The 20,071-nt window shown below is 37.0% G+C and overlaps 2 protein-coding genes across 15 annotated transcripts in view; both read right to left on the minus strand.

Annotated features, from left to right (window-relative positions):
* The window catches only part of KIF14 (kinesin family member 14), a 28,720-nt gene extending 18,733 nt beyond the window's left edge, over window positions 1-9,987 (minus strand). For both annotated transcript variants that reach the window (XM_074597506.1, XM_074597505.1), the window contains exons 1-8: window positions 8,876-9,987; window positions 8,229-8,483; window positions 6,717-6,804; window positions 3,850-3,948; window positions 2,199-2,251; window positions 1,815-1,845; window positions 1,372-1,479; window positions 157-273 (exon numbers count right to left, since the gene is read on the minus strand). In XM_074597506.1, coding sequence (XP_074453607.1) covers window positions 157-273; window positions 1,372-1,479; window positions 1,815-1,845; window positions 2,199-2,251; window positions 3,850-3,948; window positions 6,717-6,804; window positions 8,229-8,483; window positions 8,876-9,987 — 1,863 coding nt within the window. The remainder of the gene's footprint in view (window positions 1-156; window positions 274-1,371; window positions 1,480-1,814; window positions 1,846-2,198; window positions 2,252-3,849; window positions 3,949-6,716; window positions 6,805-8,228; window positions 8,484-8,875) is intronic.
* Window positions 9,988-10,014: 27 nt separating this feature from the next.
* DDX59 (DEAD-box helicase 59) overlaps window positions 10,015-20,071 on the minus strand; it is a 31,981-nt gene continuing 21,924 nt past the window's right edge. For 9 of the 13 annotated variants that reach the window (XM_074597508.1, XM_074597512.1, XM_074597513.1 and 6 more), the window contains 7 exons: window positions 18,595-18,762; window positions 17,928-18,017; window positions 17,307-17,558; window positions 16,280-16,432; window positions 15,665-15,793; window positions 13,739-13,998; window positions 10,015-10,075 (listed from right to left, as the gene is read on the minus strand). In XM_074597508.1, the coding sequence (XP_074453609.1) occupies window positions 10,039-10,075; window positions 13,739-13,998; window positions 15,665-15,793; window positions 16,280-16,432; window positions 17,307-17,558; window positions 17,928-18,017; window positions 18,595-18,762 (1,089 nt within the window). In that variant the 3' untranslated portion in view covers window positions 10,015-10,038. Of the gene's footprint in view, window positions 10,076-13,656; window positions 13,999-15,664; window positions 15,794-16,279; window positions 16,433-17,306; window positions 17,559-17,927; window positions 18,018-18,594; window positions 18,763-20,071 lie in introns of those variants that run through there. The other 4 variants (XM_074597519.1, XM_074597518.1, XM_074597520.1 and 1 more) reach the window with 2 other exon arrangements.

A 20,071-nucleotide genomic window follows, 5' to 3' on the forward strand; every position in this document is an offset into this window, starting at 1 on the left:
CTAGCAAAAGCTGTGCAATACTTATAAGCATAAAGGCTACATATCCTTTTATAATTATAGCTCCTGCCCAAGAGTCCTTGTAGGTGAGGATGCTTTGGAGTTTAGAGGTATTCTTTGGAGTCAGCCCTTTTCCACAGATTTCCAGTTTTGGTTTACCTTCAGCCTTTCTCCAGTGGTCTGAGCTGTTGAGCAGCATTCACTGCCAGCTAGATCAATTAGATTTATGTGACTGGTAAGCCTATGGTCACATTTTTCTTCATCCGCAAGTTCTACCTAGAAAAGGAGATGTTTGCATTCAAACAAAAATAAAAAGCCTGAGGACAAGAAGTCTAACAAGCTGCACACTTTAAATACATAAAAAAATTGACACTTCCATTTACTTTTTGACAGGATACCTTCACATACATCCCTTGGAGAGGACTAAGTTCAGACTTTTAACCATAGTATCAATTGATTGCAGTTGAATAACTCTATAAGCATAAACTGCACAAACAACAGATTGGCAAACTATGGGTTTGGGTCTGAAGTTTGACTATCGCAGCTATCCAATACCCACAGAAACCAGTAAGCTGTTACTGACTGACCAATGAAGATCAGCTAAGTAGTCAGTGGAAAAGCCTCAGGACTAGTTCTGATAGAGAAATGAAATAATCTAGTGGTGAGAATAGCGAGGGGAAGAAGGAAGGAGATTAGGAAATTGGGACAAAAAAATTAAACCAACCAAAAAAACCCCAAACAAACAAGTTATTTGTGAATGGAGAAAATTGACAGTCTGTAGACTTCTGAGGAGCTCTACTTATTTCACTTGTTTTCAGGCCCATCTCACTAAGTCAGGTTTTGTCTCTTACACATCTGTAAATCAGATGAGGAGTTGTAGTACCTATATCCTGGAGACACCTGGGTGAAAGGTATCCTAAAGCAACAAAACATTTACTCAGTGAACTGTATTGAAACTGAGCAGAAACTCCATCTCCTACCATTGTCGCAGCTCATCACCTGCAGAACTCAGCACAGCTATCCACCTTGCATAGCCTAGCCTTCTTAGAAGCTAAGATGTATTGGAAACAATGTGAAATTAGGTCTGTCCTTAATTTGGATTCCAGTTACATCTCAAAACTCACACTCAGAAGCTTAGAACTACTCCTAGATCTGCCAGTCTAGATATATTTATATTGCTGCTATGAATATATGTAGCACAGACACATCAGAATCTACTCAAAGCGTGTAAAATAAAACAAGTTTCGATGTGCCAAGTTAAAATGACCTGTGCTTTATTAATCTTCAAGTATATTCTTACAACAGTTTTCTAGGCAGCACACAAAACAACTTTTTACTACCTGATTTGAACAGATAAAAAATACCTAGCAATACCTTGGTTTGCGTCATGACAAGGGTGAAGACAGAATGGGATCTAGAGCTCTTGTCATTCATTACTGTAGCAGCTGTTGCTCTCTGCTTATTTCCTAGTTCAAGCCAACTCTGTAAGAAATTAAAGTCAGGATTAAACCAAAAACTGAGGATTGAAATGTTTGCAAATAAAGTTCTTAACACAAACGATGACTCTATAAGGGAGTAATTAAAACTTAAGTTTAAGAGATAACCATGTGAAGAGAGTGACACTTGCCTGTATGCATCTACTTAGCTCCATTATATAGGACTAGGCTTCATTATCCTTTTAATCAGATGAAATATCATAGGCTACTGGGCAGTTTGTAAAGCATTTTCTTCCCATTCATGGAATTTAGCTTTCAGCAGTGAAGGAAGGAGCAAGTAGAAATATTTGTATTCCCTTTTGGTAACTAAGTAACTCTTACCTGGATATCAGAGTAAGAACTGACAACATTCCTAAGGTGGAAGAAAAAGAAAAGTTTGGGTTTAGACTGTTTTCTTTCTACAGTTTTCCCTGCTACCTGAGTTCTGACACATTTCCCCAGATACAGACACAATACAAATATACCATGACAGCTCCAGTCGTCTTGAGACTGACACACACTTGTTTCACTAAAGCAATACACTAAAGGAAATACATCAAGTCAAGCTAGACACGGGTACTCATTTTTGTAAAGCTACATGATACTAAGATCTTGCCTAATTTACTGGTGAGTACACAAGCTTTCCCAGAGCCTCAACATAATAATGAGCACCCTCTTTCAGAATTACACCATATATCTATTAAAATGAGATCAATTAAGACTTACACTGTCAGGCCTTCCACATATGGTCCTAACACTGGATGTTCTCTTACACGAAGCTGGTAAGAATAATTTTAAAAGAAAAATTATTAGGAGTGCATTTTTTAGACCTACCATTCAGGAATATCTTAAAATTACAAGAAAGTCTACCTACATCGCTAGTATGACGTTTATCATCAATGAAACTCAGCATGAATCATCTAGAACAATATTTTCAGGAAAATACCAACAACTAAATTTTTCCAGCTGCCTGAAAAATCACAGCAGACTGCACCAGGCTATTGGTCACAGAGCTAGCTGCAAGAACACGTATCTTATACAAGATATTTACATAAGAAAAAAAATAATCTTTTCTGCTATATAAATCTACTAGGTTTTCAAGTTAAATAGCTTAGCTCAAAATCACTGACAAAACTCAGATGAAAGCACTCCTACTACAAACAAGACAGTATAGTCTTTACTTCCATATAACTAGTCTACATAATTCAACAGCCAGTTCAATGTAGTATATCTTCTTTATCATAAACTAATACCCATAGTTTCCACACAAGTGGCCAGTATAGCGTTCATATGTCAAAGTACAGAAAGTATTTTTCTTCTTTTAATAAATCAAACATGATAAATTCCTCCCTATGTCTCCTACTTAACACAAACGTCTTTAATTTATGGTTCTACAAATTCTAACACACAAGCATTAAAAACTAGCTAAACTAGTTTAACTAGTGATCCTTAACTAGTTAATCAGGTCACCAATTAATTTTTTTTTTCTTTTCCCTCCTCCAGCTTCTTGGGAAACAACCAACCAACAGGAAAAAAAAAGGAACTTCCTGACAGCCCCATGGCTCTAAGCAGTAAATTATCCAGGGCAAAGAGTCTGAAAGATACTCTCCATCTTGGTGCTAAGCTCTTATATGATAGTAGTTCTCTGTATCTGGGCAATGTAAATACACACAGGAAACAAAGTGGGGAAAAAATTTCCCTTTGCAAATATTAACAAGCATGTACTATAGTAGACTACGGACTGCAGTTAGACGCGTAGAATCAGTGGCAAACAGGCATGCCAGTAGATAAACAATACACAGGTATTTTCAGAAAGTGAATGGGCAGTTCAGTAGTGCTGAGAATTCAGGAGACTGATTGATCAAATACCATTAGGCAAATACTTTTTTTTCCGCCCCCCCTTCTCCCCACCCCCACCAAACACGATTGGAAGCCTCCTGACTTTGTCATGCTTCCATTTTAGAATTCCATTTAAATTACAAGATTATAACTGAAATTACATTGCACAGAAGAGTCTTAATATAATCTGGAGATTTAGATAATATTTTAAGAGACTTTTTATAAAGGCTGATAAGATCACCTTCATTTTGCAGATAAGGAGAGATGTTAACAACAATTTTGAGAGATTCTACTGAATCGTTTTGTTTCAATTTCAGCAAGATTTTTTTTTTTTTTGCTTAGCATTTCTGAGGTGCTAACCAATTTGCTTGAAGTCACACAGTGAGATTTCTTTTTTTACTGGAATCCCATTATTCACAACAATCTAAGGTACTTAGATAACAAAACAATGATCACTTGTCATTTCTGCATTTTTGTTTACAGAATAAATGCCATTACTTTGAGATGATGCATAGACTTGTTTCTGTGGGCAACTTACTGGTTGTTTCTTCTGTCCGCTCTCAGCTTTAAAGACAAGCAAATCATGAATTTTCTCATTGTATACTTCAAAAAAGCTCATTTCAAGATGATACAAAATCTGATAAAATTAACAATGAAAAAGTTATTAATAGAGTCCACAAAACATTTTCATCATTCTTTGTTTCAAAAATTAACCTAGATTACCAGATCCTGCTATTCAATGTTACAAGCATTTGTACTGAAGGGACTTTCCAAGAGAAATTATTTTCTAAACTAGGGATCTGCTATTGCCAAGAACACAATTTATTGGAATTCTATCCACAGCCATTCCCAGATGAGAGCTATCAAGCTTAAGAAAAAAAAATGTGTATACATCCACCTCAGAAGTTTCAGTGTTGGGTTTTTAGTACATGAAAATATAGTTTTGTTTGCATCTGCAATAGTCTCGTTCCCTTATGGACTGAGCTTCTACAGCATGATACACGTAACAGAGAACGCATGGATTGATGTTGTCAACAACTTGACATGGAACGGAATGACCTAACAGAAAGGTAAACCTTGATTCTACCTACAGCAATTTTAAGAAGTACTGAACAACAACCTTCATGAAAACACATCTCCTTCCTCTGAAGGCATCCAGGTCTTTTTTCCTTTTTTTTTTTTTTTTTTTTAAATAAAATGGAATTTCCTTTAAAAGACAAGGAAAATTACAGCAAAAACCCTAAAACATTTAAGAAATACAAGGTTCAAGACAATTTGCAGCAGTAGAATCATTGTTCACAATGAATAAGCAAAGGAATAACAAACATATCTATCATCTCTGCATTTTTTAGAAGTTATAATCTCTAGCCAAACTCAGTAATAAATCACCTTCTAAGATCTCTCAGTGTCTATCAAATCTACTGCAGGATCAGAATATTACATGATCACTGGTATTAGGATTCAAAGCCAAGAATCTAAGCATAAAGCAATAAAGAAATTTGGAGCAGTTAAAACTAGAAAAGTTCGCCTGCATAAGCTTAACTGAATGTCAAGGTGTACTGACCTGCAAATCAGTCCTTACAGACATGGAGGACAAACATACAGAGCAAAAGAATATAAAAAGCAGTCTTTGTCACCAGCATGTTTTGCATCAGATACTCCCTACCCAAGAAAAACTGTAAATATATGTTTCTAATCCTTTTCACAATTTTAAAAGACATTCAGAGTTTCTAACCACAAGTTATGATTTGTGTTAGTACTACAGAAAGCTTTAGGTACACAAGTCAAATCTCAGGCACTGTACTGTAGTCAAGCTGGTTCCTCAGAAGTGATTCGTGCCAGAAATTCAGTCTTAGACAAGCCTTAACAACTGTCAGACAGGAAAATAAATATACATGAAGAATTCCCACAAACCCACCTCCCGCATACCTGCATTCTCAGTTCAGGTCTTTTCTTCTTAAGACATGAAATTAGTAGTTTAAAAAAAAAATTTAAGAGTTTAAGTTAATTGTGTCTCAAGTTACGATTCTCTAAATTTACCATTACTACACCAATTAGTTGGGGCAGAAACAGAACGTAACCCTTCATTAGGGTGGTGGTAAATAGCTCCTTTTCAAACTGGCAACCTGTCACAAGCGGGGCACCACCAGCAGAGACAGTCATTATCCCAGTCTACTCAGTACTTGTCAGGCCACACCTGGAATACTGTGTTCAGTTTTGCTCCCTGCTATACAAAAAAGATGTGGACAGGCTGGAGAGGGTGCAAAGAAGGGTCACAAAGATGATCAGAGGCCTGGGAAGCCTACCATTTGAGGAAAGGCTGGGTTTGTTCAGCCTTGAGAAAAGAAGGCTTAGGGGAGACCTTATCACCATGTTCCAGTATTTAAAGGGTGGCTACAAAGAAGATAGAGACTCCCTTTTTACAAGGAGTCACACATGGAAAAGGCAAGGGGTAATGTGCACAAGTTAATCCAGGGGAGATTCTGATTGGACACAAGAGGAAAGTTTTTCACAGTGAGAACAATCAACCATTGGAATAATCTCCCCACAGAAGTGGTGAATTCCCCAGTATTGGGCACTTTTAAGATTCAGCTGGACAGGTGCTGAGCCATCTTGTCTAGACTGTGCTTTTGCTGAGAAAGGTTGGACCAGATGATCCTTGAGGTCCCTTCCAACCTGGTATTCTATGATTAAAACACTCTGGAAAGGATTAACTACCTTGTTGTTTTTAAATCCCATATACCATAGGTGTAGGACAGGAAATAAAATCGAATTAACATTGTGATCAGATGAAGCATTCCCAACCCCTCTCAGAAGACCACTCTTTCATATAGTACAAAAAAAATCTAGTCTTAAAAAAGAGAAGAAAACAAAACATTATTTACAAAGAAAACTTTAAAAAAAAAATCCAGGTGGGGGTAGTTGATTTTTTTTTATTTCAGCAAGAATTCTGAGCTAGAATACTATTAAAATATTTCACTTTGGTATGTGAAAGTGTTTAAAGATAAATTCATATTTTTTTATTCTATTTTATGTCTCCACTGAAAGCATGGAACCCACTAGGATTTCTTTTTAGCTTTCCTTACATAAATCTTATCTTTGTAAGACATGCTGTATTGAGGAAAGAATCCTAGTCTAGTGACACATCAAGAATATCATGCTCATATTTCTTTTTTACATTATCATCATTACGGAAGCCAAACAACATTGATTTTTGACTATTTAGGGAACCCTGTTAATCAGAGCTACTATGAAAAATAAGATTTGAATTAGCAAAAGAATACAGACATTGATAAATGGATCAGCACTAAGGTATGAAATGAAAGAATGAAACAGGTATCAAAATAATGGAACGCATCAGATTCCTCATAATTCAAGGTAAGGTCAACAGCATAAGCATACTACCTGGTGCTTGTCCATTTGTGCTATTCGAGTGAAAAGATCTTCACAAAGTCTTGGAATTATTCCTCGGTCTTCATCAAATCCCATCATCCTGTAGTTACAAAAACCTGCTAGTTCAGTTTTGTAACCCTCTATGGCTAGTTTTAATATTAATTGTATAGCTCTAAAGTTGAAATGCCATTTGTTTCCAAATTACAGATGTAATAAGCAGCAGAAATAAACCTGATCTAAGCTGTTTCTTGTTTGAGCAGGGAGTTGGACAAGGTGATGTCCAGATGTTTAATTCATCCATTGAGAAGTGGGTTGAAAACCTAAGTCAAAACCCTACAGCAACTGAAGAGTAACTTGTACTATAAGCAGCAAATATATAGACATTTGATACCCTAACCTGCATGCATTTTATATTCTCTGCACCCTGCCAGTGCAGTAACCTAAGCCCTTCTCCAACTTTGGCATGGTTTTTTCCTGTCTAGTTCTGCCACTGCAGAACACCAGCGTACTGGACTAATTCAGCTACAGTCTAGAGACACACACAGCTGCACAACATAGTTGTCAGCAGAAGTTTGTTTTGTAGACCTGACAAGACAGTTATCGCTGATACGAATTTCAGCCTTGCTGAAAATACAAAGGGGTGAAGGCAAGTAATTATTTACCTGAAGGTGGAGGAAAAGAAAAAAATACTACAAATAGGATAACAATTGCAATATTGAGCATACCTTTCTTTTAGGCCAAGGTAAATACATGTTACAAGTAAAAATAGAGTTCCCACTTAAAAAGAAAATCCTACCTCTGTATAAGTTCTATATCTACAATAAAGTGAATAGAAACATTTCTGATTCTCAGCTACTTACTTAAAAGTCTGTAGTACTTCGTGAGAATTATAAAGCTTATAGAACTGATTTTAATAGATGCATGGTTAGAAACAAAACAGTTCACTAGGCATTCTATTGAAAAATATACACAAGGTACATAAAATTGGCTATAAACCCTCAAAACATTATTCGTCTGGGATTATTTTGGGTAAAGATTAGATTTCCAATATGCAGTGCCCAAACATCTGGATTTTTTTTTATTTATTAAGTTCTGAAACAGTCAGGACAATAATTAGGAAGGTCTCTTAAAGATCTCATCCAAAAAAGCATAATATACTTTAGAACATGTCACTTCACTCACAAAATAGCAGACAGCGGTGAACAACAGCACTGGAAGAGTCTGAGAAGCTCTCCGCACTAATAAATGTTTTTCTTCACTAAAATCTGTCGAAAAGGCTTTTATTTTCTTCACTAGATGTAGAAAGAGGTCAGTGTCAAGTACATAAAAATATTCTACAGCTAACTGTGTCTCAATTATTACAAATATTGTTTTAGTTATATGTTTAATTTGTTTTTAAATACACAAAAACCTTTTAACGCAATTCAATAGCTACAAAATCTTTTCCATATAATCTATTTTCAACACTACATTGCATAAAAATCAGCTCCTACAAAATTTTAACAATTATTATTAGGAACTTACGTGTATGATTTTCCAGAACCAGTCTGTCCATAAGCAAAAAGACAAGTGTTATATCCCTCAAAAGCTCTTTCTAGGAGCGGCACTGCCAAAGTCTTATAAATCATTGCTTGGCTTGCAAAATTAGGATGACACTTGTCAAAAGACCAGAAAGCGAAGTCATAACTGAAACTGTAAACTTGGTTTGTGGCTGGTTTTCGTACAGCTGCCTCTGAACCACTCATGGAGATTACAGGGAGTGAGTTTTCATTTTTCTCTCTGAATGGAAGGGGGAGGAAAATAAAAAAATTTAAAAAACATAAGCTACATGCTTTAAGTTAGTCATTTCAATCAACAGCCTTAGGGAAAATAAAAAGTTCGTCAATCATTCTTAAAAAAAAAAAAAAAAGTCCAATGGACATACAAAGTAGTCAAGCTCAAAATACTTCAGCTACTGAATATGTAAAGCAATAGCCCCAAATGCCTATAAAGTGAATTCAATCTCTTAATAAAATCTTTATCTTGATGTTGCATGAAATATTGGCTAATTTCAAAGTAGGTATTATATCCCTATTGGGTCAACGATTAAGCAATTTGAAAATTACAAAGCAGGAATCAACATACACTATAAAAGCTACTATTAACATCAGAAATAAGTCCAGAATACAAACCTGTTACTGAAAGGCCGTACACGCACAGCTACAATCACTTTGCTGTTTTCCACTTTGAAAACATCTTTGTCAGTGCTATTGCTCTCAGCCAGAATTTCTGTGGTCTCTTTTGGTTTTGAACTTCTACTTACAGAAGGAGAGCTGGAGACGCTAGTTTTCTTTTGGGCTAGCATTTGAAGACGAGGTGTTTGTTTATTTGAAGCAAACAGGGACAGTTGATCCTGAGAAGTGCGGTTCTTTGGTGTAAGCTTAAACCCTTCTGTTGAACTTCTCATTGGTGTCCTTGGTCTTTCCAAACTATTATGGTTTATAATCAAGCGTTGCAACCTTTGCTTTCCAGCTTGTTTATTTATATCACCTTTCTCATTCAATTGTTTTCCTGATATCCTATTAATATATTTCGAGGTAACTAATTGTTCTGATTTAGGAACCTCATTTTGAAACTTTGTGTCAGCAGTGCTTGTCCTGTATTTTAAATGCGTGCAGGTATCACTTTCAGACAGACCATCAACAAACCCAAAGGAATCCTTGCTGTTCAGGTTATGCTGCAACTTCGTACTTGACTGACCCTCAGCTAACTTTAAGTTTTGTTTAGCATCATGAGTATCACTATTATTAATATTTGGTGGAAGTGCAATCTTGTAATTTCTTTGTGCAGCAATGTCATTATTTATTCCAGGCATAGTATTCTCATTAATTTTACTCTTCTCTCCAGAGCCAGTCCTCACACACCTCTGCAGAGTAAGTTTTTTCTCTGATTGTGTATTTTCGATGCCCTGTGTTTTGTCTGTATGCAATTGTTCGCTAGTAGACACTGATTTTTTGCTTGCTCCAGTTCTCCTCTGGAGTGTTAATCTGCCTTCAGGTTTAAATACAGTTGATGTGTCAGTCAATTTTTTACAGGCTGAAATCACGTAGGTCCTATTTAGTTCCTCGGTCTTATTTTGAGAACACGAAAGTAGACTATCCTTTTTTTCTCCTGACATCTGTGATTTCAGTTGCTGCCCAGATGCTTTGCTCCTGGTAAAGGTATTCTGTGAAGAAGTCTTCTGCAAAGTGGTAGTACATTGTGCCTCAGAGGGACTTCTTGCAGGAAGTGCGTAAATAGGCATTTTGTCTTCCAGTAAGCTAACATTAGGGTTTTAATAAGTACAACACCTTTACTAAAAGATTATTTCCAGTTGCTTCTTCTTATGGAATCTGGGGAGACAAAGCAAAAATTTTTTATGATGCTTGTGTCCAGTGGGAGTTATGTTTTGGTGCATGGGGAGCTCTTTGCATATACTTCCCAAAATATTAGTAACAATTAGTATCCCCTTCATCTCCAGCACTTAAAAAAAAAAAAAAAGGCATTCTTCTATATGTGAACAACTGCTTCTGACAATAGTAGCCTATTTGATTCCATTTATTGAGTTCTATTTTTTTTCAGAAAGTAAATCAAATGTCACAAAGAAACACCAGTTGGTAGAAAGAATAATCTAACTATTTAGCAACAAAGTTCACCATGGACATTTCTTCCAAATGATCTACCATGATACCAAAGGAAAGGAAATCCAAGATTGTGCCTCCATTCACTGACAACTATTTATGCTCGTAGTGTTTCACGACTAACAGATTCCAATAGAACAACAAAATTATTAACACTGAATAGGAAATCTGTGAACACAGAAAGCAGATGGGGTTTTTTTTAAGGATTTTGATATATAAACCCCAGTATCAGAATAGGACAGTTAATAGAGATGACTAGTACAATACATTTGGACATTATTTTATTTCACTATAGTGCCTACATGCATAGCAAAACAAAAAGATACCTAGCGTAGGGGGCAGAAGAAGATCTGTAAAAATGCATTCCACATCCTTTTTACATGTAAATATTTAGAAAGCTATATAAATCCAATCTGTATAGAAAAGAATGCTTTCACTGTTGTATATGCATCATAGTTGTACATAGTTGTTGTTACAGGTTCAACATCACTATCCACTATACAACAGCTGCAATTTATTTGTTATTATAAGTCAACAGGAAACCATCTGCCTTAGATCCTTCAAAAATTGCATATATCATTAACAAAAGAAGCAGATAGTCAGGGGAAAAAAAGGAAACCAAGACGAGAGCAAGTGATGTAGAAACAATAGAAACAACCATTCAACCATTGCTCCAATAGAAGTTTCTTTTAATGCTACACTTTTAAGTTATAGCTCTTGAAATACTCTCAGAATTTATGTTATCCACTTCTACACATGTCGTGACTACACAAAGTTTTCATCTCTCAAGAGCTGCAAGGCAAGTTTCAAGAATTTCAAACCACAGTATATTCATTACTCAACCCAGTTTGACACAGGAAGCTACTTATGTTACATGAGTTGTAAAATACACATTTTGTGATTCCATCTAACAGTCAGTAAATAAACATGGTTGTAAGCTGTGAAATGCTTTAGCATTTTCAGAAAACTCTATCTTTTCTGTTCAGCTTTAAAATAACTAGCATAAAAAGGGAAATTCTCCCCTCCTGGTGCTATAGCTGTGCCTTGCAAATATTCATAAAGCTTTTCTGTAGAAAAAAATTAATCTCCCCGCTGAAAGCCCCTTCATTCCAAAATAGTGTTCAAGATTTGTTAAAAGTACACTTGTTCATAATTATTAATTGACTACAAGTACTAATGAGAGACGAAACGCAAGTGTTCAAAGCCAGGTGAAAGCATAAGAGAAATGGGTGTCTTTAGTATGCTTCAGCAAACCCACCCTCTTCAGGCAAGCCCTCATAAGACCCTCGCCACAGCCACGGACCTGTCGTACCACCGCCCCGCGAAGGCGCCCCTCAGCCCCGCTGGGGCGGCGAGGCGGCAGTGGCGGCTGAGCAGGCCTAAGAGGACTCCGCGGAGCAGCGCCTCGTCGGCCCGCCACCCAGCGCTGGCCCACCCAGCTCCGCGGCTACAGAAACAACGGCCCGCCATCGCGCGGGGTGCTCCAGGGACACCCACCGCGGGCCGGGGAGGGAGCCCCGTCCCTCCCCTCACCTCACCTCAGGGCAACCCCTCCTCACACGCCGCTCAGGACACGGCTCGCGCCCTCTCCCTGCCCTGTTTGAATGCGCCGGGCCCGCGGGGATTGGCTCCCGCCAGCACTGCGTCAGAGGGGGGCGGGCCCCAGCGCCGCCGCCGCCGCCGCCCGGGCTGGGCAAGGCAGGGCGGGGAGCCCGTGGCCGCCGGGGACACCTCAAATGTCCGCCACAGCCCCGCTCGGCCGCCGGTCCGTTAACGGAGCCGCCGGGGAGCCGTTAACGGAGAACGCGGGGCTCGCCGGCTCGCCCGTCAGAAACAGCGAGATCGTCGGGAAGCGTGGGGATTACGGGATGAGGGAGACGAACGACGACCGCTTTGTGACACCTCCGCTAGAAATGACAGGTGGCAGGATATAGGATATAGGCGTCTTATAAAAAATCTGGCATTTATAAATACTGTACAACTGAGTTAATGGGAAAAAGCTTAAAAAGAAAATCCAGCAGAGGGAGACAAAAGACAAAGCACGGGGGAGGGGGAGTTAAAAACTTGAGGTTTTCCCCATGTGAGATTATGTTAAAGTAGTAGCAACAGTGCATGTAAAATAGTAGAAATCATAATAAATATCATATTTCGGGTTATCAGAATTCATAGCAGGAGTTTGTCATCAATAACTATATAAATCTGTTAAAGAACACCTGGCACCAGTGCCACACTTACGTCATCCGTCTTGCAGCAGGTAAGACCTACTCTTCTTGGTTCTAGTTGGGGAAAGCTCTTAAAAATTAGTTTGCTACCAAACAACGTCTATCATATTGCTATCCTTTGGCCAAAGAGTAAACATAGAGTGCACAGGGGACATGTGACATGACCTGGGACATCTCCATCTGCCAAAAAGGGATCATGCATCGCAGCAGCGTGAAAGGTCTGATGAAACTGATTTCTCAAGCCTCAGACTAGGGAAAAAAAAAAGGGGTGAAGTTTTGATTATGACCTGTCTCAGACTTTGGATGGTAAATTGTACAACACTACCCTAATACGGTTTTGGTCTCATTTCTGGAAAAAAATGAAAGAGCATCTGATGTCAGAGCGTGGCAAATTATGCTTAAATCAGTAGTAAGTACATATGATCAGTTATACATTAACTATAATGTTTCATTAAATAAGAACACAAATTTCTTATTTATGTGGTTTATTCTGTTTATCCATAATGAAGTTATACTAATACTAGTATTTCCGCTATTGCAAAATGCTTGAGCAGGATTTTTAACTGGTTCACTGGCAATAAAGGAGAAACTGAACTTTCAGTACTGTTTACAAACAAAACTTGGTACGTGTTCACAAGAAACCCCCAGAGAACATAATGAGGATTCCTGGAAACATTTACATAAACTAACAGGAAGAGCTTGAGCCTTGTTTTCAGAGACTAATCTGTCACTAATTTTTATTTTGGGGGGGGGGGGGGGGGGGGGGGGGGGCAGTAGGGGGGTGTCCTTTGCCTTAATATAGTGACATAAAAATTACTGGAAGAGTGTGTTTCACAAGAAGTCTGAAATGATTATTCAGAAATATTACGACAAAATAAAAAGTATCTTCTCCGTTTATGTTGCAAGCAAGGCCAAAGACTACTGGTTTTGAAAAAGGGTTACATAGAGTATTTTTACTAGGCACTACTGTAATTCAAACACAAAACAGGCTGTTTCAAAATAAAGAGGAGATAAAAATGAGACTCCTTAAAAAACTGAGTATATAAATAAACTTCTTTTAAAAAGGCAATATACAAGGCATCATAATTCTGTTTACTTTTAATCACACTTTCATTGTAATTACATAAGATAACTATAAATATATCTTTATTACCTCTGAGAATTATTTTTGTCATGTTTTCTAATAATGTCCATAATATTATCTCCTGTTACAAGGCTATTCTGTAATTGTTTAAGTCTCTGTTGTTCCCTTCTCTTTTGGTCATGAAGATATGGGGAGTTAAGCAGCTGTGGGGGAAGAATGGTGCCCGTTGGTTTTACTCTCTTCACAACATCCCAGAAGAGCTTCTTGCTGTTGTTATTGATAAAAGTAATTGCAGTTCCACTGTGACCCAACCTCCCCGCTCTTCCAACCTGAAAAAGCAAAAACTCATTTTAAGTTATTAATATGAAATGGAAATCCTTCAAATATCCTTGAAGTTTATTTTCTGTTATAAAACAGCAACTAATCTAAGTAACAAGAGCAAACCTCTTTATTTCATCCTCTAAGCACAAAGTTCTAATAACTTCCTGAATTCAGGATATGCAGATATGCAGCTTTAGTTTAAATGCATCTAAAATTACAACTGGTTTATGGGACATACCAGAAGTCCGGTATTGATACGCAGATACAGGATACAATCTATGGGCAAAGGCTTATAGTAAATCTGGTCCAAACAAAATGTTTCAAAAAATGTTTGCTATAGCAATGCCACATACATGTATCTTGTATCAAGCACAACATGTACAAGCATGACTATAAAAAAAGCCTTTTACTTGCAAGTAACAAATTATTTCTCAGTATTATCCAAAGTGCTTGAACAAATCAGAAAAGAATCTACAAAGACCCTCTATTTAGGAAGAGATAGTATGTTAATAGTGATATAGTTTTGATGCGAGGAAAGACCATTTTTATTTATTTACTACTTGCTTGAAACTTTAGCAGAAAGATAACTAAAACTACAGAGGTGTACTGCAGTTAGTAACACAGAACGCTTCAGGAGTTCATGAGAATGGACGGCTTCCAGAGGTCCTTCCCATTGATTCAGAGCAGGGCTAACTTCAAAGTTATATCACTTCACTCAGGGCCTTGTCCTATGGAGTTTTGAGTGCCTCCAAGTGCAAAGGCCTCACCACTTCTCTGGGCAGCCTGTTCCACTGCCTGGCTACTCTCACTTTGAAAATTTGGGCCTGTTATCAGGCCAGAATTCACCCTGCAGCAAGTTGTGACCATTGGCTCTCGTCCTTTCGTTGTGCATCTCCCAGAAGAGTCTGGCTCTACCTCCTCTGTAACCTCCCATTACCAAATAGAAAACAGCAATTAAATCTCTACTCCGGACCAAACAAGCCCAGTTCCCTCTGCCTCTCTTCACTTGTCACGTGCACCAGCCCCCTGACTTTGGCTGGATTCTCTCCAGTTTGTTGGCTTTTCTTGCAATGATGATCTCAAAACTGGACGCAGCAGTAGAGTTCTCTTGATCTGCTAGGCAAACTAGGGTTGGAGGATGTGTACATATACATAAATACACACATATGTGCAACCTACACCCCATCTTTTTTTAAAGCAAGAAATCCTCAGGAAAAAAAAAATAATCAGAGGAGATACTGGAGTAGGAAGAGGAATGAAAAGAAAGTTCATGATTGGTTTCCCGATTGTATGACACGCGTATCCCACACTGCAGATGAGCTGCAGCTGAAAGAGGGGTATTTGGCCCTTCTTCACACAGGTAGTAAAAACATGGTAAACTGCTTTCTATAGATAGAATATGACACAAGACAGTACAAAACAGGAAGAATAATACTGCAAACATAATTGATATAAGAACACTGTTCTACAGTGATACAAGAACAGTGTTCTAGATTTTTAGTAATTCACGTAAGAGGCTTATGGAAGAGAAATTCAGCACCTTTCTTTCCTATGAAAACAATATTCTGAAAAGGAAAATAATCTTTCTATTTACATCTAAATTTAAATTTCCATAGGTGGATGTCACATTTCAGTATACTTTTCAAATAATGCTTTAGCAATTTATTTCTTTACCTGATGTACATATTCATCCATACTTGAAGGCATATCAAAATTTACTACCAGTTTGACATTGACAAGGTCAAGCCCTCGTCCAAGGACTCCAGTACTTACTATAACTTCATACTTCTCTTTAAGTAATCCCTGGCAAGGGAGGAATAAACAAAAATTAATTCTTTTTTCCTTATTTATATTTTGAACCTCTCCAAACATAGGCTAGGGTTAGTTATGCAGTATAAGAACACACCCAGTGGGATTGCAGAAGAAAGAATGGTCCCCTTGTATTCTTGATTTAAATAGGAATACAATTCACAGAGGTAATTAGAGAGAGCTGAAAACCACAACTTTAATTAAAAAAAAATCATCAATTAAAGTTAAACACATATTTAAATTCCCATTTCAAAGCAAATAATCTAGGAAATAGTCACCAGTATTTATCTGCATTTAAAATGGCATTATTATCTACAGTTTTGCTTGGTCCCACCTGTCTCTCCTCTTCCCCAGCAATACTTCAGGTTTTACTGCAGAGAAGCAGTAAATTATGACTTAACTCACTCAAATTAAGTCACCTTTAAAAAACCTGGCCATTTTAAATCTATCAAAACCCCCATAACTTTAGGTGGCACAAACCTGTAATATGTCTGTTCTTTCCACCTGAGACTTTTCAGAATGCATAGCTGTACATTGCAATCCTGTAATTTTATGAACAGCATCACTCAACAGATCTGCTCCTAGCTTACAGTCCACAAATACCAACACTGGAGGCTTGAAGAGTTTCTTATCCTGTAAAATTAAACAGTTTATGTGAGAAGGTATTACAACAGTTTGCTGCTCATAATCACCAACTCTGATTCAATTTATTCTGCTTATTATCTCTTAAAATTAACCGCTTTTAGATGTATAAATGTTCTTAGGCTCGAGATAAGAAGGAACAAGATACCAGCCATGAAACTATACGAATCTGTACATCATAAACATGTAACGATTTGTAGACTCAGAACCCAAGTTTATATCAATACATGCATTTTTTAGAAGTCAGAAGCTTTCTTTTATGTTTCTTTAAATATTACATAATAATTCTGCATTTCTTTAGGTTCTGAGGTTCAGTTAAAGATTCTTATTTACTTCTTGGATAACCTCAGCCAACACTCCAAAATTCCCCTGCAAAATACTCATAAAGATATATGTTATTATTCATATTAAAAAAAATTGAAGAATTAAATTAGCTTTCTCACTGGTTGCTTTAATGACATTTAAAATGACAAACCACTCCCAGGCCATAAAGCAGCAAAGAAAGTTTAAGATCAAAGACCTGCTCCTTTACCACTCACAGATAACCAGTACAAATCTTTGGCATGCCATATTGCGAATCACAAAAAAAATATCAAAACTGTCATTTTTAACTTGGATCCCAGCACAGGAATATAGTTTGCTGCTGCACAGAAGGAGGTGTGAGCGATGGGGATGGAGTAATCCCAGAAATTGCCATTAAAGCTCCTACATGGCCGAACTACTGAACTAGTTAGTGCAGTTATACGCTTAACCTCACTCCACCTCTTCACTACATGCAGATTAGAATTAAAGATGACAACCTGACAGAGATGTGAGACATGAATAATTTTATAAATTGTTCTTATGAGAAAAATAGTACACTTACATTTAGTATTTCAAAGAGCTTTTTCTTTTTAGATGGCTCTTCTACCCACAAGATAATTTGGCGAACATTGGAACATGGCAGGTTCTTTTCTCCAATTGTTATTCTTACAAAATTGTGCAGAAGCTGATTTGCTAAGTGTTCAATGCCCACTGGAATCGTGGCTGACACCAGTATGGTTTGATGATCGTGAGAGATGTCTTCCAAAATATCCAATACTTGCTGCTGGAAACCCATTTTTAACATGGTATCCACCTAAGTGAAAAATATTGGATTTGTACCAGATTTTTCCATAAACAGCAGACTCCTGAATTTGAATTGACAGAACCACCATAATGTGTATGATTGGCAAGTAATCCAAATGCAGGAGTATTTTCAGTCACAGTAAAAGCTAAGTCAGAAAATTAAAAACAAATGGTTCACACTGGTCTATAAGTATTACCCTGTCAGGTATCTAAGTCTTTCATAGCCAACAGAACATGCATTGTTCAAACACATTTCAGATTGTGTTAAAAACTGAATTTTTCTCTTAAGAAATACATTTCATCTTTATAATGAACACTCTGTATGTTTAATCAGTTTGACTAGGCACCCACAATACAGCCCTAATAACTAAAAACTTACTTCATCCACCACTACAATTTTTATGCCACACAGTTGAACAGAACTTTGCTTTAAAATCTCAAGTAGTCTTCCAGGTGTTGCTATTATAACCTAACAAAAGAAAAACAAACAAACAAACAAATAAATAAAAAAAACCCAGGAGTTAGAAATTCCATGAAAGGACAGATGACTGTCCTAGAAAAACCGTAAAGTTACAGCACATGGGTGAGAAAGGCACTAATTAGTGAAATTACTTACGTTCAAATAAGGCTTAAAACTTGAACAGGTAACTTAATAAATTATGAAGCTTCAAAAGGAAATGTACCTTTTAGAACTCTAATGGAAGTGTCTAAATACAAGCAATGTAATCTGCATTAAAAACAAATTTTGATGTAAATTACAACTCCTTGTCTAATAACATGGCATATTTCAGTCTTTGAAACCAGCAATATCATGCACGAAACTTTTTATAAACCAAAACAAGCTATTATATGCTTAATCAGACATCAAAATGTAAAAAAAAAAAAAGTACTACTGTAACATTTTCAAGAGCTAACATTTTACTAGTTCAGACTTAGGAAAAACAAATCTTTGTGTGTCTATGCATGTCGACAGTTGCATTTTTCTTTTCTGTGAATGTCATGAGAACATAACTCTCCACAGGATCTTTCCACGGTATAGTCCTTACCTTAACACTTTGCTTGAGACGGTGAAGCTGTGGTGGCAGTGGTAAACCTCCTACCAGGAGAACTGTTCTCATGTTTGGTAAACCAGCCATCAGTTCCTTAGCTTGTCTCTCTATCTGAATTGCCAACTCCCTTGTTGGTGCCAAAATAAGGGCAGATGGAGTTTCTGTCTAGAAAGAGGGGAAGAAATCTGTTGAACATGGAATTGCTTTAATATTTAGATTAAAAGCTTTCTATCTAAGAGAGAAAGCTTTTTGGGAGACTCAATCTCCCAATACTAAACTATAAAGTACATAGTGCAGCTACTGTGGATACAATTAGACTGCTAATATCCTTTCTATCTGAAGACAGAAAGGGATTATACCTTTAACAATGCAAGCCAAAGAAGTCTATGCCTCAATTACTCAACTTTTGAAAACAAAAAAATTAATGCATGTGTAAGTGCAAAGTTAGAATAGCCTCGTGACCACAAAAAAAGGCCCAGAAAGCTAGTAGTCATTTGTAAAGATTGGGTTTTTTTCTATTTTAGTTATTGCACTGCATCGGTAACATAAATTCAGAATAAATTCCACATCAACTCAAAACACAGGATGCTAGTTGAATCTAGAGATCATACAAAAATTTTTTTGAAGTCTTGATATTACAGGAACAGAGTATTTTCAAATAAAGTCTTGGCACACCACTAAGTAAAAACATTAAGTATTAGCCAAAGAAGATAAGCAGTGATAGGAATTTTACACAGCAAAAACATATGTCTCTGAAATTTAAAAACAAAATCAATAACCCCTCTGACCCACTATTAGTCAGCCAGGTAGAGATGAATCATTAAAGTGGTACAGTCTTAAATTTTTTTTCCTGTTCCTTTTATATAAGGATCTTCAACCAAGTCACCCCACTGATACTTCTGAAACCCAGAAAACATAAAATTACAAGTAGTAATTCCTCTCAGATTAACATAGATTCCTAATTCCAGTTAACACTTACTAACAAAGTAAAAAGAACATAAAGTAAAACAGGGAGAAGGGGGGGCGGGGAAGGCAGAATAATGGTCTAGCTCCAAGATGCATTATTAATTATTAATACTGATCACCTCTTCAGCAAATAAACAAAGCCTTCTCATATGTTGATACTACAATCATGAATTCACTTAACAGTTTTCTGGATGGTATTTGTTTATTTCTGGTCTTCACTGGAATATTTACAAGTGACCAACAGTAGAAGGTTGTTCCTTTCCCACTACATCATCAAAGGAACTACATCATTAAATACTTGTGCCAAGAAGGGCTTTTTGAGTTGTTTTCAACTGGGCAAGAGTGTTTAACTGAACAACTTAATCACCACAAAAAAAGTTATCTATGTAGATGTGGAGAAGCCAGGAACTGTCAAATATCTCACACACAGATTACCCTTATGCTCTTAACACCTCATCTCTCTGTTACATTAAAAATTAAAGTTATTTTAAATAACAAAATAAAATTC

This window comes from Larus michahellis, chromosome 8 (genome assembly GCF_964199755.1).
Source record: "Larus michahellis chromosome 8, bLarMic1.1, whole genome shotgun sequence".
Taxonomy (NCBI): domain Eukaryota; kingdom Metazoa; phylum Chordata; class Aves; order Charadriiformes; family Laridae; genus Larus; species Larus michahellis.